Source organism: Alligator sinensis, unplaced genomic scaffold (genome assembly GCF_000455745.1).
Source record: "Alligator sinensis unplaced genomic scaffold, ASM45574v1 scaffold651_1, whole genome shotgun sequence".
Classification (NCBI taxonomy): Eukaryota; Metazoa; Chordata; order Crocodylia; family Alligatoridae; genus Alligator; species Alligator sinensis.
In genome coordinates, this window is record NW_005842014.1 from 972,761 (window position 1) to 990,861 (window position 18,101).

Sequence of the window (18,101 nt, forward strand, 5' to 3'; positions counted from 1 at the left end):
GGGGGGGGGCTGGACTCGATGATCTTCCGAGGTCCCTTCCAGCCCTAATGTCTATGAAATCTATGAAATCTTTGGGCCTGATCCTCAATTCATTCACTCTTGTTGCAATTCAGAAGCAATTTCAACCAAGATCGTTGAACTCTTACTGAGTAGAACCAGAATCCAGCTCACGTTTTCTGCTTCAACTGAGTCTATTTGAGGTTCTTATCCTGAAACTCTTACGGTGTCATTCAGACAGGGACTTGCTTTTCCTTACTGGCCTGCAGGGGATGGTTCATGGATGGGATTCTCTCAAAAGCTACAGGCTCCCATGACGCAGTTTGCAAGGAGAGCAATGGGAATAAATTTTAGTTGATCTTGTTCCCTGCTAGCCAGCTGAACTTCAGGCCCATGAAAATACAAAACCCCCCTTTCCTGAGGCAAATTTAATAACCTCCAAGTCGTGCATTAGCACAGAGAAGGGTGAAAACATGAAAAGTTGCCCATATTTCCCCATTCTCCATGCTAATGCATGATTTGGTGGCATCAGAGAAGCAAGATACAAAGAGTACAGAAGTTGGCAGAAAAGCCCAAGTCTTAGTTGCCCATTTGCCTGTGATGTCTCCAAATCATTCTCATCTTGTATTAAATAAGCAAATGGTGCACTGAGACATGTGCTTGTCTGCCAAGTTTTGTCCAGTGTCATTATCATCTCATTATTCCCAAACCCCTTTGCCTCTTGTCCATTTGACCCCCTATTGGATACCTGTATACCAACTTCTCAATGGAAGGGACCATATTCTTTGTACCTTGCTTATCTGCCTAATGCTTGAAGGGGCACTTCTGTGATAGAAAGAAAATAAATATGGAGTGTGTTACATATCAGTACTGTATTCTGCATTTTGTGAGAAACTGCTATGATAATAGGTAAATTGAATGAAATGGAGAGGTCCAGTTCACTGCAGTGGAGGGTTATTTCTGAATGAGATAACTTTGCTGACACTGAATGGGGAACTGCGCATGGATAGTTTCAAGTGAAGTCCATGATCCCAAAAGAGAGGACAGCTGTTATTTTCAGATTGCCTATGATGAAAGAGCCAGCCTAGTCACATCACAGCCTTCTATTAGTTATTTGATTCTATTTTACTGTTATAAATTCAAAGTTACTTAACTGAATTTGTGGTCTGAGCCTGGGTTAATATTGGTGTGAGAGAGAAGAAAATCGGGCCCTTTGTCATGACCTAAAAATGCCCCCCACAGCCAGTGGAGAAGACAATAAAATAGGGATGCGTTGTAGAGAAACCTGTAGCTCTTCCATATTCTGCAAGGGTTTAGTGCTGCTGTTGATGAATTTTATTACCTAGGATTTGAACTCTAGTGTTTTATGTTCTCATTTACCACCAAAGTTGAAAATAATGGAGGGGTCAGATATGACCTTTCAGGAAAAAATCCTGCTACATAACAGTTAATTATGGGACTTGGAAACATGCTGTATTTGTGGAAAGGGAAAGCTTAGTTCTTATTGTGCCATGAGATTCATTAGAAAGATGCAGTATGTTTACAAACTAAATGTTTGCGTAGACATATATATGAACTTGTGTGTGTTTATATAAACATGTGTATACAAATATTCAAGATATAATTAGCCTCATTCCAATCAGCCAGGTAATCAGCTGGCCAAAGCAGTATACCAGATTATCAGCTGATTAAATCATTCCAGTTACATTAAAATCAGTAGAGCTAGGTTGGTTTCAATAGCTGAAGATCTGTCTATTATAATAATATAAGCTGTTTAAAAATCAGCAGTTGTTCTAAGTGGCATCTGAGATACTACAGTTTTCTTAACAGTCTTGGATATGGCTACAGATCCAGAGGTCACCAGTTAAAAAGCCATGTTAGATCCAGAGGTCACCAGTTAAAAAGCCATGATTTATTAGAGGTTGCCATGCGGTGGTAGCTATCTCTTGTGTCTGTCTTATTCAGGAATATGATCCTCAGGGATCACATCTTACAGAGCCTAATCTAGTTTAAACTCAAGGCTCCAAATCCCACCCCCAGCACATGGTGGGGTAAAACCCTAGGCCAACCTGAGAATGGACTACATGACATGAGGTCCTTCCCATCTCCATCTTATATGATAATGGGAGTTTTTCTGAAGAGCGAACTAAACAGCCGTTTTTGGTTTTGGCCTCATAAGAGTAACCTTACCAGCCAGTTTAGACTGTTTCAGGCCAGATGCCTCCAAACTTGTGGACATGTAATAAAATTGGGTGCACCACAGCATCCAGCTGGCAGAGGGAGCTGTATGTCAAGCGGCAGGCAGCCCAAGCGAGGCACACAAGGACGGCAGAAAGTTGAAGGGAACAGAGTTGATCCTTCCCTTCTCATCCTTTCCGCTCTACTTTGTGTCTTTTTTTTTTTTCTCTTCTGATGAAATTCCCCCCTGCATTGGTGGCCAGCACAAGCAAGCATGCTTGTGTTCTGCTGCAACTTAAGTGTCGGTCAGGGTTTGTGCTGATGTTTTGCGGTGACCAAACCCAGTGTCAAATGGCCTGATCCCGTAAGGAATCCCATTGACGTCAGTGAGGCTGCATCCCTGGCAAATGGCTTCTTATTGGACTAAAGGGCTGAGAAAAAGTGAAGAACTTGTGGAAGCAGCCTTACGATACGTGGCATTGTCCCATTCAGTCCGAAATGGGCAGCAATGCCGAACATAGCACGATGGGGCAAAAGTCTCACTCGTTATCACCCAGGCTTGTCTCGTACTCGCATATTGGGTGAATTTAAATGATCCGCACTTATATCTCATGCCATGCTGATAAAAGGCCCATCTCACAGCCTGTACTTGCAAAGTAATCTTCATTGAGACTTGCCTTTCTTACCATTCAGGATTATTTATATGTGCAGTTAGGCTGCTGAAAATTATTGAGCTCTTCTGATACCTTCCCCAAATGCTATGAGTATGTGCGAGGTGTAAGAAAAAGGCTTCTTTAACCCCTCCTCGGATGTAGTTGACAGTATCTAAGCTATAGCCCCGTATAGAAAGTACAGGTGTGGTGGAACGTGTGTTGAGTAGCATGTTTTCGTTGTTGAGCTGGGTTTGTAATGTTCGAGTCTGGATAGGTGGAGTTCGCCCTTTCTAAAAACAGCTTGATCTCAATCCAGATAAACATCTGTTGCACTTGTGTGATTGCTCTGTGCCACTTACTATAACAGGCACTCCTGAAAGGAGGCACAAAGCTCCCATTTCACATCTGTGCAGCCAGGTTGCTGTGCTTCTAAATGCCATAAATAACATCTGTGCATATAGGTTAAAGGAGGAGTCAAAGGCATGATTATAGGTATTACGTGGAAGGTTTAGGAAAGTAACTCGTTCTGATTCATTCATATCCAAATAGGCGGGCAAAAAATATAAATAAATCCAATTTTTGAAAGGAAAAATTTCTGTGAGAGTTCAGCTTCTGTTAATAGTGCTGGTTTTGGAGTTTTAAAGAGCTGGTAGTGGCCTTTTTGGTAAGGTACTTTAAACTCTGCTGGCAAAAGACGCAAATAAGACTTGGAGGGCGGTATGAGAGGAAGAGACAGTACTATTAGATCTTGCATTATGAAGCTGAAGGCATATAGTATATATGATGCATCAGCCATGTTGCACTGTCACCAAATATTTTCCAGCAATTAAAGAGATATTGCTAGGCACCTTTGAATCTGTATTTTCTAATAAGAAAGTTAAAGATAAGCAAATTGGTTCTGATTGATGTGGGGAAGGAAAAGCTAAACCTTCTACAACTCTAACTAAACTGCTTTTGAAGTTCAAACTTTTTTTTTTTAATTTGGGGGTATTTTTGCTATTCCTAGTTCTATGGTAGAGAGAGTAGCTATGGGAAAAGCTGTTCCCATGATATTTGTGGTCAGAAATCTCACTAGGAAACCTGTTTTCACGATGCTTTCATCTCAGTGTTGCAGGTGCAGGAGGTAAATGCTTTGGGGATGCACTTGAGCTGTTATGGTGTTATGTTTAGGATATATCTGTGTTGCAGTTCGTCTCGACCAGATGAATTAATTCATGCTAAGCTACATGCTGCTACAGCCAGACTACTACTGGTACCCAAGATAGCTAGGTCTATAAACTGCAAGGGAATTGCTTTGACATATGCTTAATTTCTTTGGCTTTTGGATTTTACATGAATGTGTCCAGTCCAGGGAACTGCAACCTTGACTATTATATAATTATGTTGGTGCTTAATTAAGATTCAATGTGATATAACATTGTAGGATGTGAAGGGCAGATACTATCATGTTATAGAGAAACTATCTAGACTGTTTGATCTGCTCCCAAGCTTTCATGAATCTTATGTACCCAAAACTGGTGTTTATATTAAGCTCTTTTTACTTTTAAACCTCCCCTTCACTGTGATAGAGTATTAACTTGCCATCTTTGGTGGAATGACAATTGAAAAAGGCTCGTACTGACCGATCATAGTTCAGGGGATCTTTGCTCTGGGTTTTTTGGCTTGACCTTTTACTATAGAATCATAGAAATCACTTTCAAAATTCAACGATAAAGCTGTCTTGAAAACCTTCTCAAGGTGTAGGGGTTTTGCTTTTCAGGGAGGGTTCTGGTTTAGCTCATTGTAAATATGGCAACTAGACATGGTTTGTGAACTGGGGAGCCAGAGCACTGTATGTCCTTTGAACATATATGTTGCATGCCCAGAGGTTTCTCTAAACCCATCTCTTAGCACTACCTTCATGTTTTTCTGAACTGGCTTCACCATCCATGTAACTGGTATGATTCTACTTCCTGACATGAAGATGGATTTTCAAATGCATGCAATGTTTACCCAGCTCTGTTCCTATTGAAAAAAAATGTTGAAGCCCCCATATATTTTGACTTCGTGGCATGGTTGCTTGTGATAGCTGGAGACTCAATGACCCAAGAGAGAGCCCTTTCCACTCCTGAGTTCCTATGACTTCCATGAGCTAGAAGAAGACTGATTTTGTAAAAAATCACTCTCTCACCCTTGCATACTCTAACAAAAGAGCATCTGAAAGGCAGAGGCCCTCTCTGCGTGGGACATCCATAATTTTGCAATAAAAGCTACAGAACTGTCTGGATTCAGACCACTATAATTATGCAACGAAAGCAATTGCTAGAATGTGGCTAGGAAGGGCAGAGTCCAGCCTATATATAAACCAGTAATCTCTCCCATGCTCATTAGGTGCACTGTGTATGTTCAACAAAATAGTACAAGTATGGACCTATGTGCCTTGTAAAGATATTCAGAGAAAAAATTAGGTTGGCCTGGGGGAAGCCACTACTTTTGCTTGTACACAGTTGAGTGGGTGTGTATGGACTACCAATAAAGCCAGTTCAATTGCCAGGTGGGAGGAAGGAAGGAAGGAAACTACTAATTGGCTAAACTAGTGGTTAGCCACTAGCTGGCAGCATTCAAAGCACTGCAGTTGGTAGCACTGCATTTAAATGTCTTGCCACCCAAATGGTCAGTGTGGTTTTTGTGTTTATCTTTATTGGAAAGCAGCAGGTAGGGAGGTGCTAACAGAGCAAAGACAAAAGTAATTTTTACAGATTTGATCTGAGATTTGGAAATCATCCCCGTAGCAGCTGACAAAGCAGATTGTCACCGATGAAAACTCGTGTCTGTTTGGACCAGTTAGTCTCTAAGATTCCACCTTGCCCTACCTTGTACTTGACTTCAGACTAATTCATTTACCTACCGTTCTATTCCCAAAATAGTGAGAGAGCAAAGGTAATGCAGAGGTATAAGGCAAAGCAATCAAGAGTCATCTTTATGAGGTTTAATAGAGGACAAAGAAAGTAGCTGAGATGACGACAATATGCCATGTGAGATCATTGCACTATATATCTAGTACTGGTGTCAAAGCAATCATTGAATTTTCTATATTTTAAAATGATATAAGATATTTGTTCACTCCAAAGAGGCAGATTAAATCAAGTACCCATGGACTTTTAGGAAAGATAAATAAGAAACCTGCACTCCTTGTTTCACTCAAAGGTAAATACAAACTACAAAACATATTGATAATAATGATGCTTCACACTGGCAATCTTCATCTAAGCATCTCAAAACACTCCTGTTAAGAAATTAAGACTCATTGTTGCTCTGTCTTATAGATATAAATCTATAAAATTATAAATATAAATCCATGAATGTAAAGTAACTGTCCACTTTTTGTAGAATTGTCCCAGGAAAAGATTCAGAGCAGCAGACTTTGACTCATCGAGGGTAGTTTATGCATGCTTTGCATATGGACAAACTGAGATTATATGATTTAATTCCAGTCACACAATTAGTCAAGAGAGGTTGACTTCCAAGTGAACGTGCTCTCTCTCTTTCTCTTTTTCTTCCATAATCAGTAATTTGAAGCTTTGTGTTCATAGCTAGACACACTACCAGATCCCCTCTGTCATATCTCAGTTATTGGTGCTGTTTGTTTTTCAAAATTAGAACATAATTATTATGTAAAATATGTCACTTAGTCATGTTGCTACATTTAATTTTTTTTGGTCAATGCAGTAAAAATAGTTAAATGGGAATTGAACACATGAACACACCCCCACATACCAGCTGAAAAATAAAACCTGGAAAACTTAAGACATGAATACTGAATAGTGCAAGGAAACAACCATTGGATCAGATTATTAAGAGAAATGGTAAATTCTCCATCACTTGGAGGCTTTGAATGAAGCCTGGATTAACTCAAAAATTATGCCTTAGTTCAACTCTAAGTTATTGAGCTAGAAGTAGGAATCCAAAGATGAAATGCTCTGGCCTGCATTGTGCCTCCTGACATTAAAAGCTGTGAGGTGTCACACATCATAGGATGCTAAGATTTGTTGCATGATTCAGATCTTTGTCACGTGTCTGGCCCTGGCCAGTGCTTTGGGGTGGTTAGAAACTGAAGCCTAATAGTCTCATGTTGTACAATACAAGGAGAGTCAGGGGAATTGTTCCTTCTCAGGTTCCAAATCCCCCTGGGTATATTTCTAGTGACAATTCAACAAGTTTGTAACATAAAATAATGGAAGGACCTTTTCAAAATATCACTATATTTTAAATAAATTAGGGACTATGTGATCCATTACTGTAGACAGATATTTCCAGAGGTAATGAAAGGAATACAGGAGAAGGTTCGTTGGGGTTGGGCATACGCAGCTCTTCCTGGCCTCTGGGTTCACTCTTGTGCGAGGGAGGTGTGGAGTTGGGATTGCGGGGGGAGAATGGGTGCAGTATGTGGATTCAGCATGGCCTGAATTCATCATACATTGCCCCTGAAGAGTGAAAGTCAAGAAGCTGCAGAAGCTTCTGCGACTGAGAGGCAATAGTAAGTTTCTGAAACAATTGTGGTCCTCCCAAAAAACACCCAGAGCCTAGCCTGACTGCTGGCCAGAAAGCTTAAGTGAGAATTTGCCCCTTAATGAATGGTAACTTGAAGCCAAGTGCATTTTGGCATAATAATCCATTTTATTTTATTGATCACACACTATTCTGGCTTCCCAGCCTGTGCCTTGCTCTTGATTTATTTAGTGGTTAAAGGGTCTGTGTGCAGGGAAAGCACTGGGCTGTGATCTTTATCCTTTGTTACTAATGCCATCTTATATTTTGAAAAAAAAAAGGAATTTTATAAATTAGATTTACTTATCATTGTTTATATCCATTGTTCATTTCTTACTATATGAACAGGGGAACTAGATTGGCCTATCACCACTTTCACTTCCTGGGTCCTATGAACTAGCAAAGTGTTTCCATGCTAGGCTTTCCAATACTGCATGCCTTTTTTTAGCTGAAGACTTCTCTGGAGGATGCAGGGACCAGGCCTGCAGGGAGTGAGAAAAGAAAATCCTGGCCACTTTTATGGGCTGTCCATATATGAAAGAGCTAAAATAGCTCTTTACAGAAAGGCATGCAACTGCAAAATGTGCTTGCACTTACATCTCGCATGGTAGGCAAACTCAAACAACAAGCAACAGAAAATCTGCATCTGGATCAGCTTTTTCTTCACCCTACAATTACATGAAGAGGGTAATGCCTGGCTTCCTTTTGGGACTAAACATGCCACAGTGGGAGCTCTTTGCATAATATGCTGAACTGGTGAAAACAACCAAAGTAATTAAAGGGCTTTTCCCTCCTGTTCCTTATTGCTACTTCTGTCTGTAAAATTAAATAAGACCCACAGAAGTCATTTTAATTTATTGGTGTATGCAAACAAAATTCCAAATGTGCGTGTCATATTCCTTTGAAATGCCCCTAGGATTGCAGGCAGAATGGAGGAGAAACTTGTGTAAAATATTTGAGCCCATGTTAAAAAAGAAAAAGAAGAAAAAGGAGAAAGTTAAACAATAAATCCATTTTTGGTGATGTTATGAACATGCTTTAGGAATCCTTAGGTGAAATTCAGTGGCTTAGTTACACAGGCTACAATGATCAAAATGGTCCAAATTTACAAACTATGACAAATTCTCATAATTCTTGATCTGTTTGGATAAAGTGTTAAACAAATTCTTTATGAGACAAATTTTCATAAAACTTGATCTCAGTTTGGATCAAGTGTTTGCCGTTTCAGTGAACTCAAGGTGTAGATGTTTTAGGAGCAGTTGAATGACTAAGCACCCATTGTTCCATGTTCAATTTGATTTAAGCTCTGAGAAGCTGAAGTGCCGCTGACGTGCAGTTTGACTTAATGCTTTTAAGAGCCAGATTTACACAGGTACTTAGGCACCTGCTACGATTTACAAGCAATTTAGCTCCCTTACTCCCATTTATTTTCAGTCAGAGTGTGATGTCTACTTTGTTTAGGCACTTCTGTAAATTCCAATATGACCTAGATCCTCGAAGTCATTCACACATCTAACTCCTAGTAAATGCCTCCCATCTTAATGAAGGGGAATAAGGTGCCTATGCACCTGTCCTCATCTTTTGGTACAGAAATGCCTTCATAAGTCTGGTCTTAAGACACTTGAAAATGAAACTTGGACTCCAAAGTAAATTTGATGCTTCTGAAAATGTTACCCAATGTCTTCTCATTCAAAGCATAGCTAAGGCCTACTATAGTGCCATAGTATTTTTTCTTCTGGACTGGTGTTTGCCTCTGAAGTTTGAACTGGCTTATGCTTCATTTCACAGTGTCTTTGGACATGTGGCATCTCTTGGATACATCTTCTGTACTCGTCGACTCATCCCTTGTGAACTTTGATGTTGTACAAGTCAGCAGAGATAATTCTGGTAACTTCACCGCTGCCAGAGACATTTGTCTGTCAGGTGAGGAATGTCTTCCTTATCTTTATCTTCAAAGCATGTGATGTATTGATTCATGACAATGAAGCATATCACTGAAAACATGACTCCATAGGTCATGAAGGACATAGGCTGCAGAAGGACAACCCAAAGCATCTTTCCTGGCAGGTTTGGCATGTGTATGCAAGAGTAGATGAGTGGGGGAAGAGTAGATGAGTGCGGGAAGGTTCGGTGGCCTCCTGGTCAGGTCTTATTGTGGCTATGGTGTAGGTATGCTCTGTAGGACCTGACTCCCATAGCGAGTCAGTGAGAGTTGGACCTGTTACTTCCCTTTTCTATCTTTGCAAATCTCCCCTCAAGCTGTGCGGAGGGAGGGAGTTAATATCCTGAAAACACGCAATATCTGTTCACTTTTCTTGCTTTCTTTCTGTTTAGTTTTCTGCCTCACTTGCTTTCATGGTTTTGCTGTCTCTCTCTCCACAGCCTGTTCAAAGAGCCAGTCCTGCATAGTGGTTACCCTCGAAATCCAGCTCTCCACAATCCGATGCATTTTCTACCCTGATACAAAGATATGCACACATGGCCTGCAAGGTCACAGCTGTCGAATTTTACTCAAAGAGCCAGCTACTTACATCTATCGGAGACAAGGTGAGTGCAAGGCAAAATGTCATAGAAGTAGGCTCAGTCTTGGTAGTTTGTGACCCATTCTTGCACATGAGAAAATGGCTTAAAATTTGTTAGGGACATAACAGCCTTACAATATATGAATATGAACAGTATAGTTCTACCTATCTAACATTCATGGGACAGACTTGGTTTTGGTGAAGATTATGGTTCAGGCAATGAGCATGTGAAAGTGTCCCAACATCTTTTTATGGCAAAACACAAAATTGTATTGTGGTGCTTCATTGCAAGAGAGCTATGCAACAAGTTTGGTCTGTGAAGGAGTCTTTGAAAGGGGAAGAAAATTGAAAGGGGAAGAAAAACTCATAGGAATGGAATTCTAGTTCTCTAAACCTGTGACCCCAGTTGCTTCATTTCTGTCTTTCATCTACTGGCACATATCTAAGATTAACACAGGGGATAATCGAAAGCCCACTATAGGTTATGGAAGAGCTCTGTGGAGCTTCTCTGATAGTCCAAAGCCAAATTACTATATGCACTCAAATCCAAGATCCACCCCACCCCCCCCTGCATTCAACAAAGGGGGTGGGAAAGCTACTCATCTTAAATTCAACTACAAGTGGGGCAGGGTGCAGCAGCTGGGGCTCCAAGTTTGACCATGATCCAGGTTGGATTTGGAGCTGCAGCCACTGCCCCCACACCACCCCAACCTGTCCCCTGCAGCCTCTGCTCCCTGCATTCACTGCTCACCTCCCCGTCATAGCTCCAGTTGGGACCCACTGCAGCCTGGAGCAGGGAGCATAGAGCAGATGGTGCCTCTGGCTCCAACTCTGCCATAGGCAGCAGGGATCGGGGGAGGTGGTGGGGAGGGGGTAGGTGGCAAGGGTTGCAGGCACCCCAGCAGAGAGCAGGTGCAGGGCAAGCGGGTCCTGGGCTGGTGCAGGCCACAGGGGTGGCAAGTAGTGGAGGGGTACAGATACCAGGGGCTGCCCGCACTGCAGGGAGGAGCAGGTACTGGGAGAGCAGGGGAAGTGGTAGGGGGCTGGGGACCATGGGGCCTGCAGGTGCTGGAGACAGGAAACGCAGCAAGGGGAGCCAAGTGGTGGGGTGGACAGGTAGCATGGGACAGGAGTCAGGCCACTTAACCCCCTTGCCACTGCTTGTCCCACTGTAGTAGTTTAATTGTCCCACTCCAATAATTAGATTCTGTACGTGGACAATTATAGCAAATGTATGGATTCTCCATGTGCAGAATCTAATTACTAAGGGGTTGTCTTAAATTCAAAGTCCTATTGAATTCATGTAAATACGATACATTTATTGATCAAGTAAAAACCGGTTTGAAAAAGGAATGAAAGTTTCATGGACTACCACCAGTACTCACATAGAGCTATCAAATCTATCAGAATTTTAAGCAAATTTATTCTTGCTTTTATTACAGCTTTTTAAAATCCCCCCCTTTTACTTTGGTTTAATGCTGATAGTTGTTTTTTTTCAGTTTTACAGAAGTAATGAGAAACCAGGTTAGATTACTGGAAAAAAGGGAACTAGGGGGTGTATTTTATTTTCTGTTCGTTGAAGTCTTTGGGCAGAATTTGCAACAAATGAAACCAAATTAAAAGCGGGCATGTTAAAACTGACCTCATTTCTTGAAAAATCTATGCATACTGTATTGAGTGAGTCGTGAGTACAGTCGGCAAGTTTAAAGCTATGTTCTGTCTTTTGGATGCTCATACACAAGGGCAACTGTAGCCATCCAAGTTTAGAGTTTGGACCTGAACCCTAATCTAAATTCTGTTTATAAGAATTGGTCCCACTGACTTTCACTTTCTTTTAAAGTGGGGCTTTGCACATCACTGATTTTTCAGTTCAAAGTCTGATAAACCAGAGAATTAAAAAAAAAATGTTTCAAGTTGATCCAGAGTTTTCCATGTATCAGATTTCAGATAGAATAAAACTTGTTTTGATCTAAAATCATCATCATTATGACTAAAAGCCAAAGGGCATATTTACAAACCCAGCAAAGAGGAGGTTGTCTACAGCCAAAGGGGTCAGGACACAATCATCTGTGATGTGAGATAGAGATTAAAAAACCTTTTCTGCTTGATTTAGAGCAGAGTTTTCAACCAGCCTTGCCCTCCTCCCATGGTAGTAACCGCTGGGCCATAGGGTATCCTGAGATGGGTACTTCATTTTCTCATGCTGAAGCTGTTCTACTTTGTATAAAATAATTAAATATTCATTGAAGAAGGCACTGGAGAACAGGCCTGCCATCTCTCAGCTGTCTCCTCACCATTGGACAAAAGACCTATTCTCCCTCCCTCTCTTTCTCTCCGTCTTTCCATTTCCCTTTCCCTTCGCTTCCCCATCTGGCCTACTGGATATTTAAGATTTGGGTAATTTGTATTCAAATAATGAAAATATTCTTAGGTTAATTTTCCGATACACTAAAACTGCTCAGAAGAGAGATTTGTTTTCTGGTGTATTCGCTTATCTGGAAGAGATGCTAAGAGTTAACGACTGGAAGTACAGTATGATGGCATCTGTATGCAGCACCTAATATCTAATGCCATGTAAAATATAAGTAAAAAGCAGTCGTCATCAGAAGTGACTTAGATGTTTAAGGACCAATAGCATTGAAAGTTAATAGAAATTTGGGTCCAAAGTCATTTTTGAAAATAAGACGTAGACTTCTAAAAGCCCTTGAAAAGTTTCCTAAATTAATAAGGACAATGATTTTTTTTCCCCCCTTCTCTCAAATAGATTTGTTCCTACCTATCTCTGAGCCTGGCGTAACCTCGGTGAACATCCCATCCCAGGGGTTGTTGATCGGCAGGTCCCGAGCAATCCGCATTGGTGCAGAGTGGAGAAGTGTCAGTCGGTTCCTTGGAATCCCGTACGCCGCACCGCCAGTAGCAGAGAACCGGTTTCGTCCTCCGGTACCGTTTACTTGGCTGGAATCCTGGAATGCCACCATGGCTCGGTGAGGAGGCCACAGGAGTTTTTGATCCTCTGCAAAATTCTTTGTTTCTGTCACTTCCATAAGCCCATTCAGAAACTCGGCTTCTACCGTAATGAGCACGATATACATGCTGTTACCTGCAAAAGACAATAGGGTGCATTGTTAAATGTAGGTTTGAGGCAGCGTGTGCTCTTTTTGGCACATGTATGTAATAATTTATTAACCCACCCATTATTATATTTATGTACGGAAAAAATATCTTACGGTATGCAGTACCCCAAACCTGTATTTAGCCATACTCTGTTTATTGCAAATAATAATCAGTTTCTAAATTACTGTCATTCCATTTTACCTCTTACTTTTTTTCAGCTATCTCCTACATTTCAGTCCTGGTGAGTTTGGAAGGAAGTTAACGTAGTGTAGTTTTTTGGCACGTTGCATTTGTAGATGCTGTAGCTCAAGCAGAAGTTATCAGCTGCATACAAAAATGGCTGGTGATATTTTCTCAGCAGTGGTCTCCAGGAAGAAAAGCTAGATAACCTTAATGTGGCCCTTCTGCCTTTAAGGTCTATTAAAATGCAAGCATGGATTGAAATAGTCCAAGTAAAAGCACAATTCTGAAACCTCTTTGTAATGAACAGTTCAAGGGAGTATTGGACAAGGTACTTTATGGAGGTTCATTCCTCTGTGGACAAGGTCATTGATTAGTATGCCAGGAGAACCAAAGTGGCAGGTGAATGATTAATAAAAGAACAAACATTCTGATCAGCTGTATAAAATATCAATGTTTCTGGAACCTTGGAGGGCTGCATATGTGCAATATGGAAAAACAACACACACACCTGACAGCAGATACGTATTTTAACAACTTGCTATTGTGTACCTGGGCAATGCTTTCTTGGTCCATTAAAGAGAAAGCAAAATACAAAACACTTGAAACAAATCAAATTGAACCACTCTGCAAGGCATTGGTATGGGAGGAACTTTGTCAGCCTCCCCATCAACTAAAGAGATTAGTTCACAGCTGCTCTAAAATATGGCAAGGAAAGAGAAGACACAAAAAACAGGAAGCAAGCTAACGAAAGGGACAAAGACCAAGCGAAGGGTCTCAGCAAAACTTTTTGAGTGGGAGTTCAAGTAGTAAGGGCTGTAACCAAGTCTGATAATGACTGAGGCTAAGAACGAAGAAGGGACTTGGTCTGGCCACATGGAAGATAAAGAACCAATTGGGATGTTTGTTAACAAGGGATTTTAATTAACACACTGAGCAAGCAAATCTCAACGGAGAAACTTTCTCCTGGGGTGGTTAAAAGCATTATGACCTTTGGTGGCATGATGTTTCAGCATGCACCTGATACATGGCAGACATGAGGGTGTATGAAGCATAACCACATTAGCCGCAGTTTGGCATACGTTGGAAGGATCTGATAAGATGTAGCTTCTTGTTTGTTCAGGTGCATTCTGATGCCAGATTCACACGCACAGTCTGTTGCAGTAATACATGTGCAGCTTCTTTGTGCCTGTGGCTGTAACACCGTGTGTTATCATCTTTGGTCACAGCTATCTGCTCCTGCACTCTCCATTTGAAAACCATCTCTTGCTTCTGCATGAAGAATTTGTCTGTGATTTGCCAAGCAGTTTAGGGTTATCCAGTGCACATATCCAGGGCACATAATTTCAATTTTCAGGGGTTTCTTAGCCTGCTGAAAGTCTCAGTTTTTCTCCTTTATTATTTGTGGAGGATCAAAGTCCTTGTTGTTAACTACAGGAGAATCCCAGGGACCTTGATATGCAGATGTGTTCGTGCATTTAGTGGATGAAGGTCATTGCAACTTTAAGGACTATGTGTACATCATCACAGCAGTTTTTTCCTCTATAAAACCAAGATCAAATTAGCACAGTTACTGATATAGGAGATTCTCCATAGACGTTAATTTGTCAGGGTTGGCTCTGATCTACATTTGGATGAGAGACTTGTGAAAAATGGCTGCTTGCCACATATATATCAAGATCCATTTGCTTCATGAACCTCGGTGGTGTCGATGCAGTAGGTGGCACTGTTTCTTCTGCGAATTCTGCTGGAGTCGTTTTGGGTTTTTTTGATGAGATATTGTCCTTTTTACAATGAGGCTCTGACTCTTGCTGAGTATTAAATATCCCATAGGACTTTTTCATGATTCAATTTGGAAACTTGTTTGTCCTGCCCAGGGATTTTGATTTTACCCATCTAAAATTTCCCCTGCAATAGATCTAGGATGTGTGCTGTTTTACTTTCTGTGATGAACTGTTCCATGGCATTGCTGTTACACAGCTCCCCTATGGAAAATCCTGTAGAGTGTATTAAAAGAGGGTCAATTTTGAACTAGCCTTAAAAAAAATGATCAGGGAATTATATCGCCAGAGCCGGATTCTATAAGATGATATACTGGTAGAAACAGAGATCACTAAAATCTTAGTGGACTGTAAAATGTAGAGTTGTTTCTGTAGAATGTTATTGGTTCCTTCCCTATTGATTTTTTTTAAGGATTTTCCATAATGTTAAGCAGTGCAATGTGGATGCATTTCAGTACTGACGAAGGGTTTTTAAACCTGAAAGTTTGCTAAATTTTTTTTCCAACTATTTAAGTTGGTCTAATGAAAGATATCAGATTTGTCCAAAGAACCTTGTCTGCCTAGTACCTGGGTCTCGCATCAATCTGACATTAGTATCCAGGTGTCGATGTTTTCGCAAACGGAAGAAGTCTGTTTCATAGGGATCTCGGAGAGAACATGTTTCATGTGATGGAGAAGACATGGAGGTAGCTGGCTAAATTCTTTAATACTGCTGGGATATATATCATATTGTCAGTGACTTGTTAGAGCATCAACAAAAATAGATAGCTATTTATTTTATTTTGTACTGTTTTAAATCTGCATCTCTAATATATTCTTCATCTGCCTCAGAATATTTTTATACAAGTGGTAGGGGTGTGTTTTGGACCCACAGATGCAGAAGTCCTAGAGAAGTGTAAAAATTGCCTTTAAATTTCAAGCTCAACAGGGACTGAAATGCAACCTGTGCAAAAGTAATTCAGGTTTTCCAGCCATAATCAAAACAATCTCTGTCTTTAGAGCTGCTTGTTGGCAACCTGGGGATGGAGCTGTTCAGGCATCTATTGTCAGTGAAGATTGCTTATACCTGGATGTGTTTGTTCCTGCCGACACTGTAAGTATTGGTTGACTGGAACAACGTGTAACAAACTGTTGTTTGATTTGAAAGTATTTTTCACTGCCATATCACATAAGGTGACAATGCCCTGCAGCCATAAGCTGCTTAACCCCTGCTTCTGCTGCCAGAAGGCTGTTCACTAGGGTGTCATGAGTTGTTTCAGACATAGGTCATTTTTATTGTGGGATCAGCTATGCTGGATACGCTCCAGAACAGCTGTTCCCAATTGATTAGCAGGTACAGAGGTTGCTTGGGGCTGTTGTCCTGTAGGATTATGCCCCTGTCACCCTGGATTTCAGGAGCCTCATCCTATGGACAGAGGCCCTGGGTGCCTGGTCCCCAATGGGGTTCCCTGTTCTGCACTTACAGACATGTGTCCTGGGGTGAAAAGTAGCCAGTATTGGTGGGGGAGGCAGTGGCTTGTCAGATGCTGGGGTCCCCTGCCCCACCATACTGCTGGGAACAGGCCTCCAGATGCCTTTTGCAGTGTCCAGGGACAAACTAATATCACATCTTTTGTGGCAGCCAATTTTGGGCTTTGTTCCAGGACATCTCAATGGGATCTGCTCTGTCCCAGGACTTAGCTGTTTGTCCTGCCACAAAGTCTGTTTCTACCCTGTGTCCGCAGAGTAGGAAATGCAAAGGACTGAAGGGGGAAGAGGAGGGAATACCGGAGATAGGGATGAGATGAGGAGAGGGAGAGAGAGAAAGAAAATGTATGGTGTCACTAAAGGTGAGACTGTTTACCCATTGGAGGATATTGCATGCAACATGATGCATCTTGATGATGAGAACCAACAGTTTAGTTACTATGTATGGGCCATATTTTTCCTTTGATCTATGTATGAACCTCCTGTTAACATCTGTGGGAGGCCTGGTATGGAATAAGAGTAGCAAGCAGTGCTAAATTTATGCCCCAGCCCACAAAAATGGCTCTATTTAAAAATGAGCATGACATGGCTGCACGAAGACAAGTTGACAGCTGAAAATGTTGTGTGTGTCCTTATAAAAGGTAAAAGTAAGTCTCCATGTTGGGCTTGGTATTATAAGTGTATTGGTTATGATGGATTAACCTGGAAGGGGGGCTTGGATTTACATCCTGATATAAGAAAGTATCTGCCATACAAGAATCTATTTTTATATTCAAAACTGTTTGTGCCTCCCTGTGCATAAGCTCATGTATATTTTTAGCCTGGCCCGCAACCTATCTGCTTTCTGCAACACCAGATTATCATCTATTTTCTGTGCAAAGTCACCCCTGATAAAAACCGTTAGGTCATTTTTCCTGGCGGAGTGTTGCATTAAGGAGAGAAGATGCTTGTTTGAAAGAATTATTTTCCAAACTATTGTTTTTTTTTCCTTAACCGTGGGCTTAATTTTCCTGTTTTCTTGTGTGGAAATCCAGTGTGAGATGACTCAAGCTCCCTATTTTCACTGCAGTTGGAGGCAGCAATGCATGAGGGTGTTTTTTTAAGTAAAACAATTTTGTGTGCGTTTACTGGGCTACATCACTTCTCTGTGTAGTCATAAATGATGACTGTGTTCAACTGTGCCGCCATCTGTGTTCCCCGCTGCTGTGAAGTTTCCCACTTTGTCTCAGACATAAGCGTGGGCAGCCGTCTTGTCGTTAGCGTCTGCAAGACCCTCAATCTACCACAGGGACAGAACTTTCTTGTTCCTTATCATGGTAAATAGTGTTACGTTAATCCACCTGCAAAGAACTATTACCCACATTTTCAGTCTAGAGGAAGAAAAAGCAACAAACCAATGTTGGGTATAAAGTCCTCGGAAGTGGCAGAGAACGCAAGCTCATGCTATAACATAGTAATATCTGAACCAAATAATAGTATAATAATACTCATGCTAAAACATAGTAATATCTGAACCAAACTGCCCCAAAAAGGGGCTCCTATATTTAAAGATCCAGTCCGGAGAAAACAGAATGACATCACCTCCTTTTGGTTCTTCAGTGACATGCAGTACATAAGCCTCCACCTCAGCTGAGTGTTTCTGAGTTACTTTTTCCATCAGTAACCACCCCCACCTGCCAGAC

General features: G+C 41.2%; 1 protein-coding gene across 1 annotated transcript in view; it reads left to right on the forward strand.

The window, feature by feature from the left end:
• Positions 1-18,101, forward strand: part of TG (thyroglobulin) — a 209,880-nt gene that overhangs the window by 104,362 nt on the left and 87,417 nt on the right. The window contains exons 35-38 of the mRNA XM_006021995.3: positions 9,144-9,278; positions 9,738-9,902; positions 12,642-12,861; positions 15,952-16,045. Of these exons, the coding sequence (XP_006022057.1) occupies positions 9,144-9,278; positions 9,738-9,902; positions 12,642-12,861; positions 15,952-16,045 (614 nt within the window). The remainder of the gene's footprint in view (positions 1-9,143; positions 9,279-9,737; positions 9,903-12,641; positions 12,862-15,951; positions 16,046-18,101) is intronic.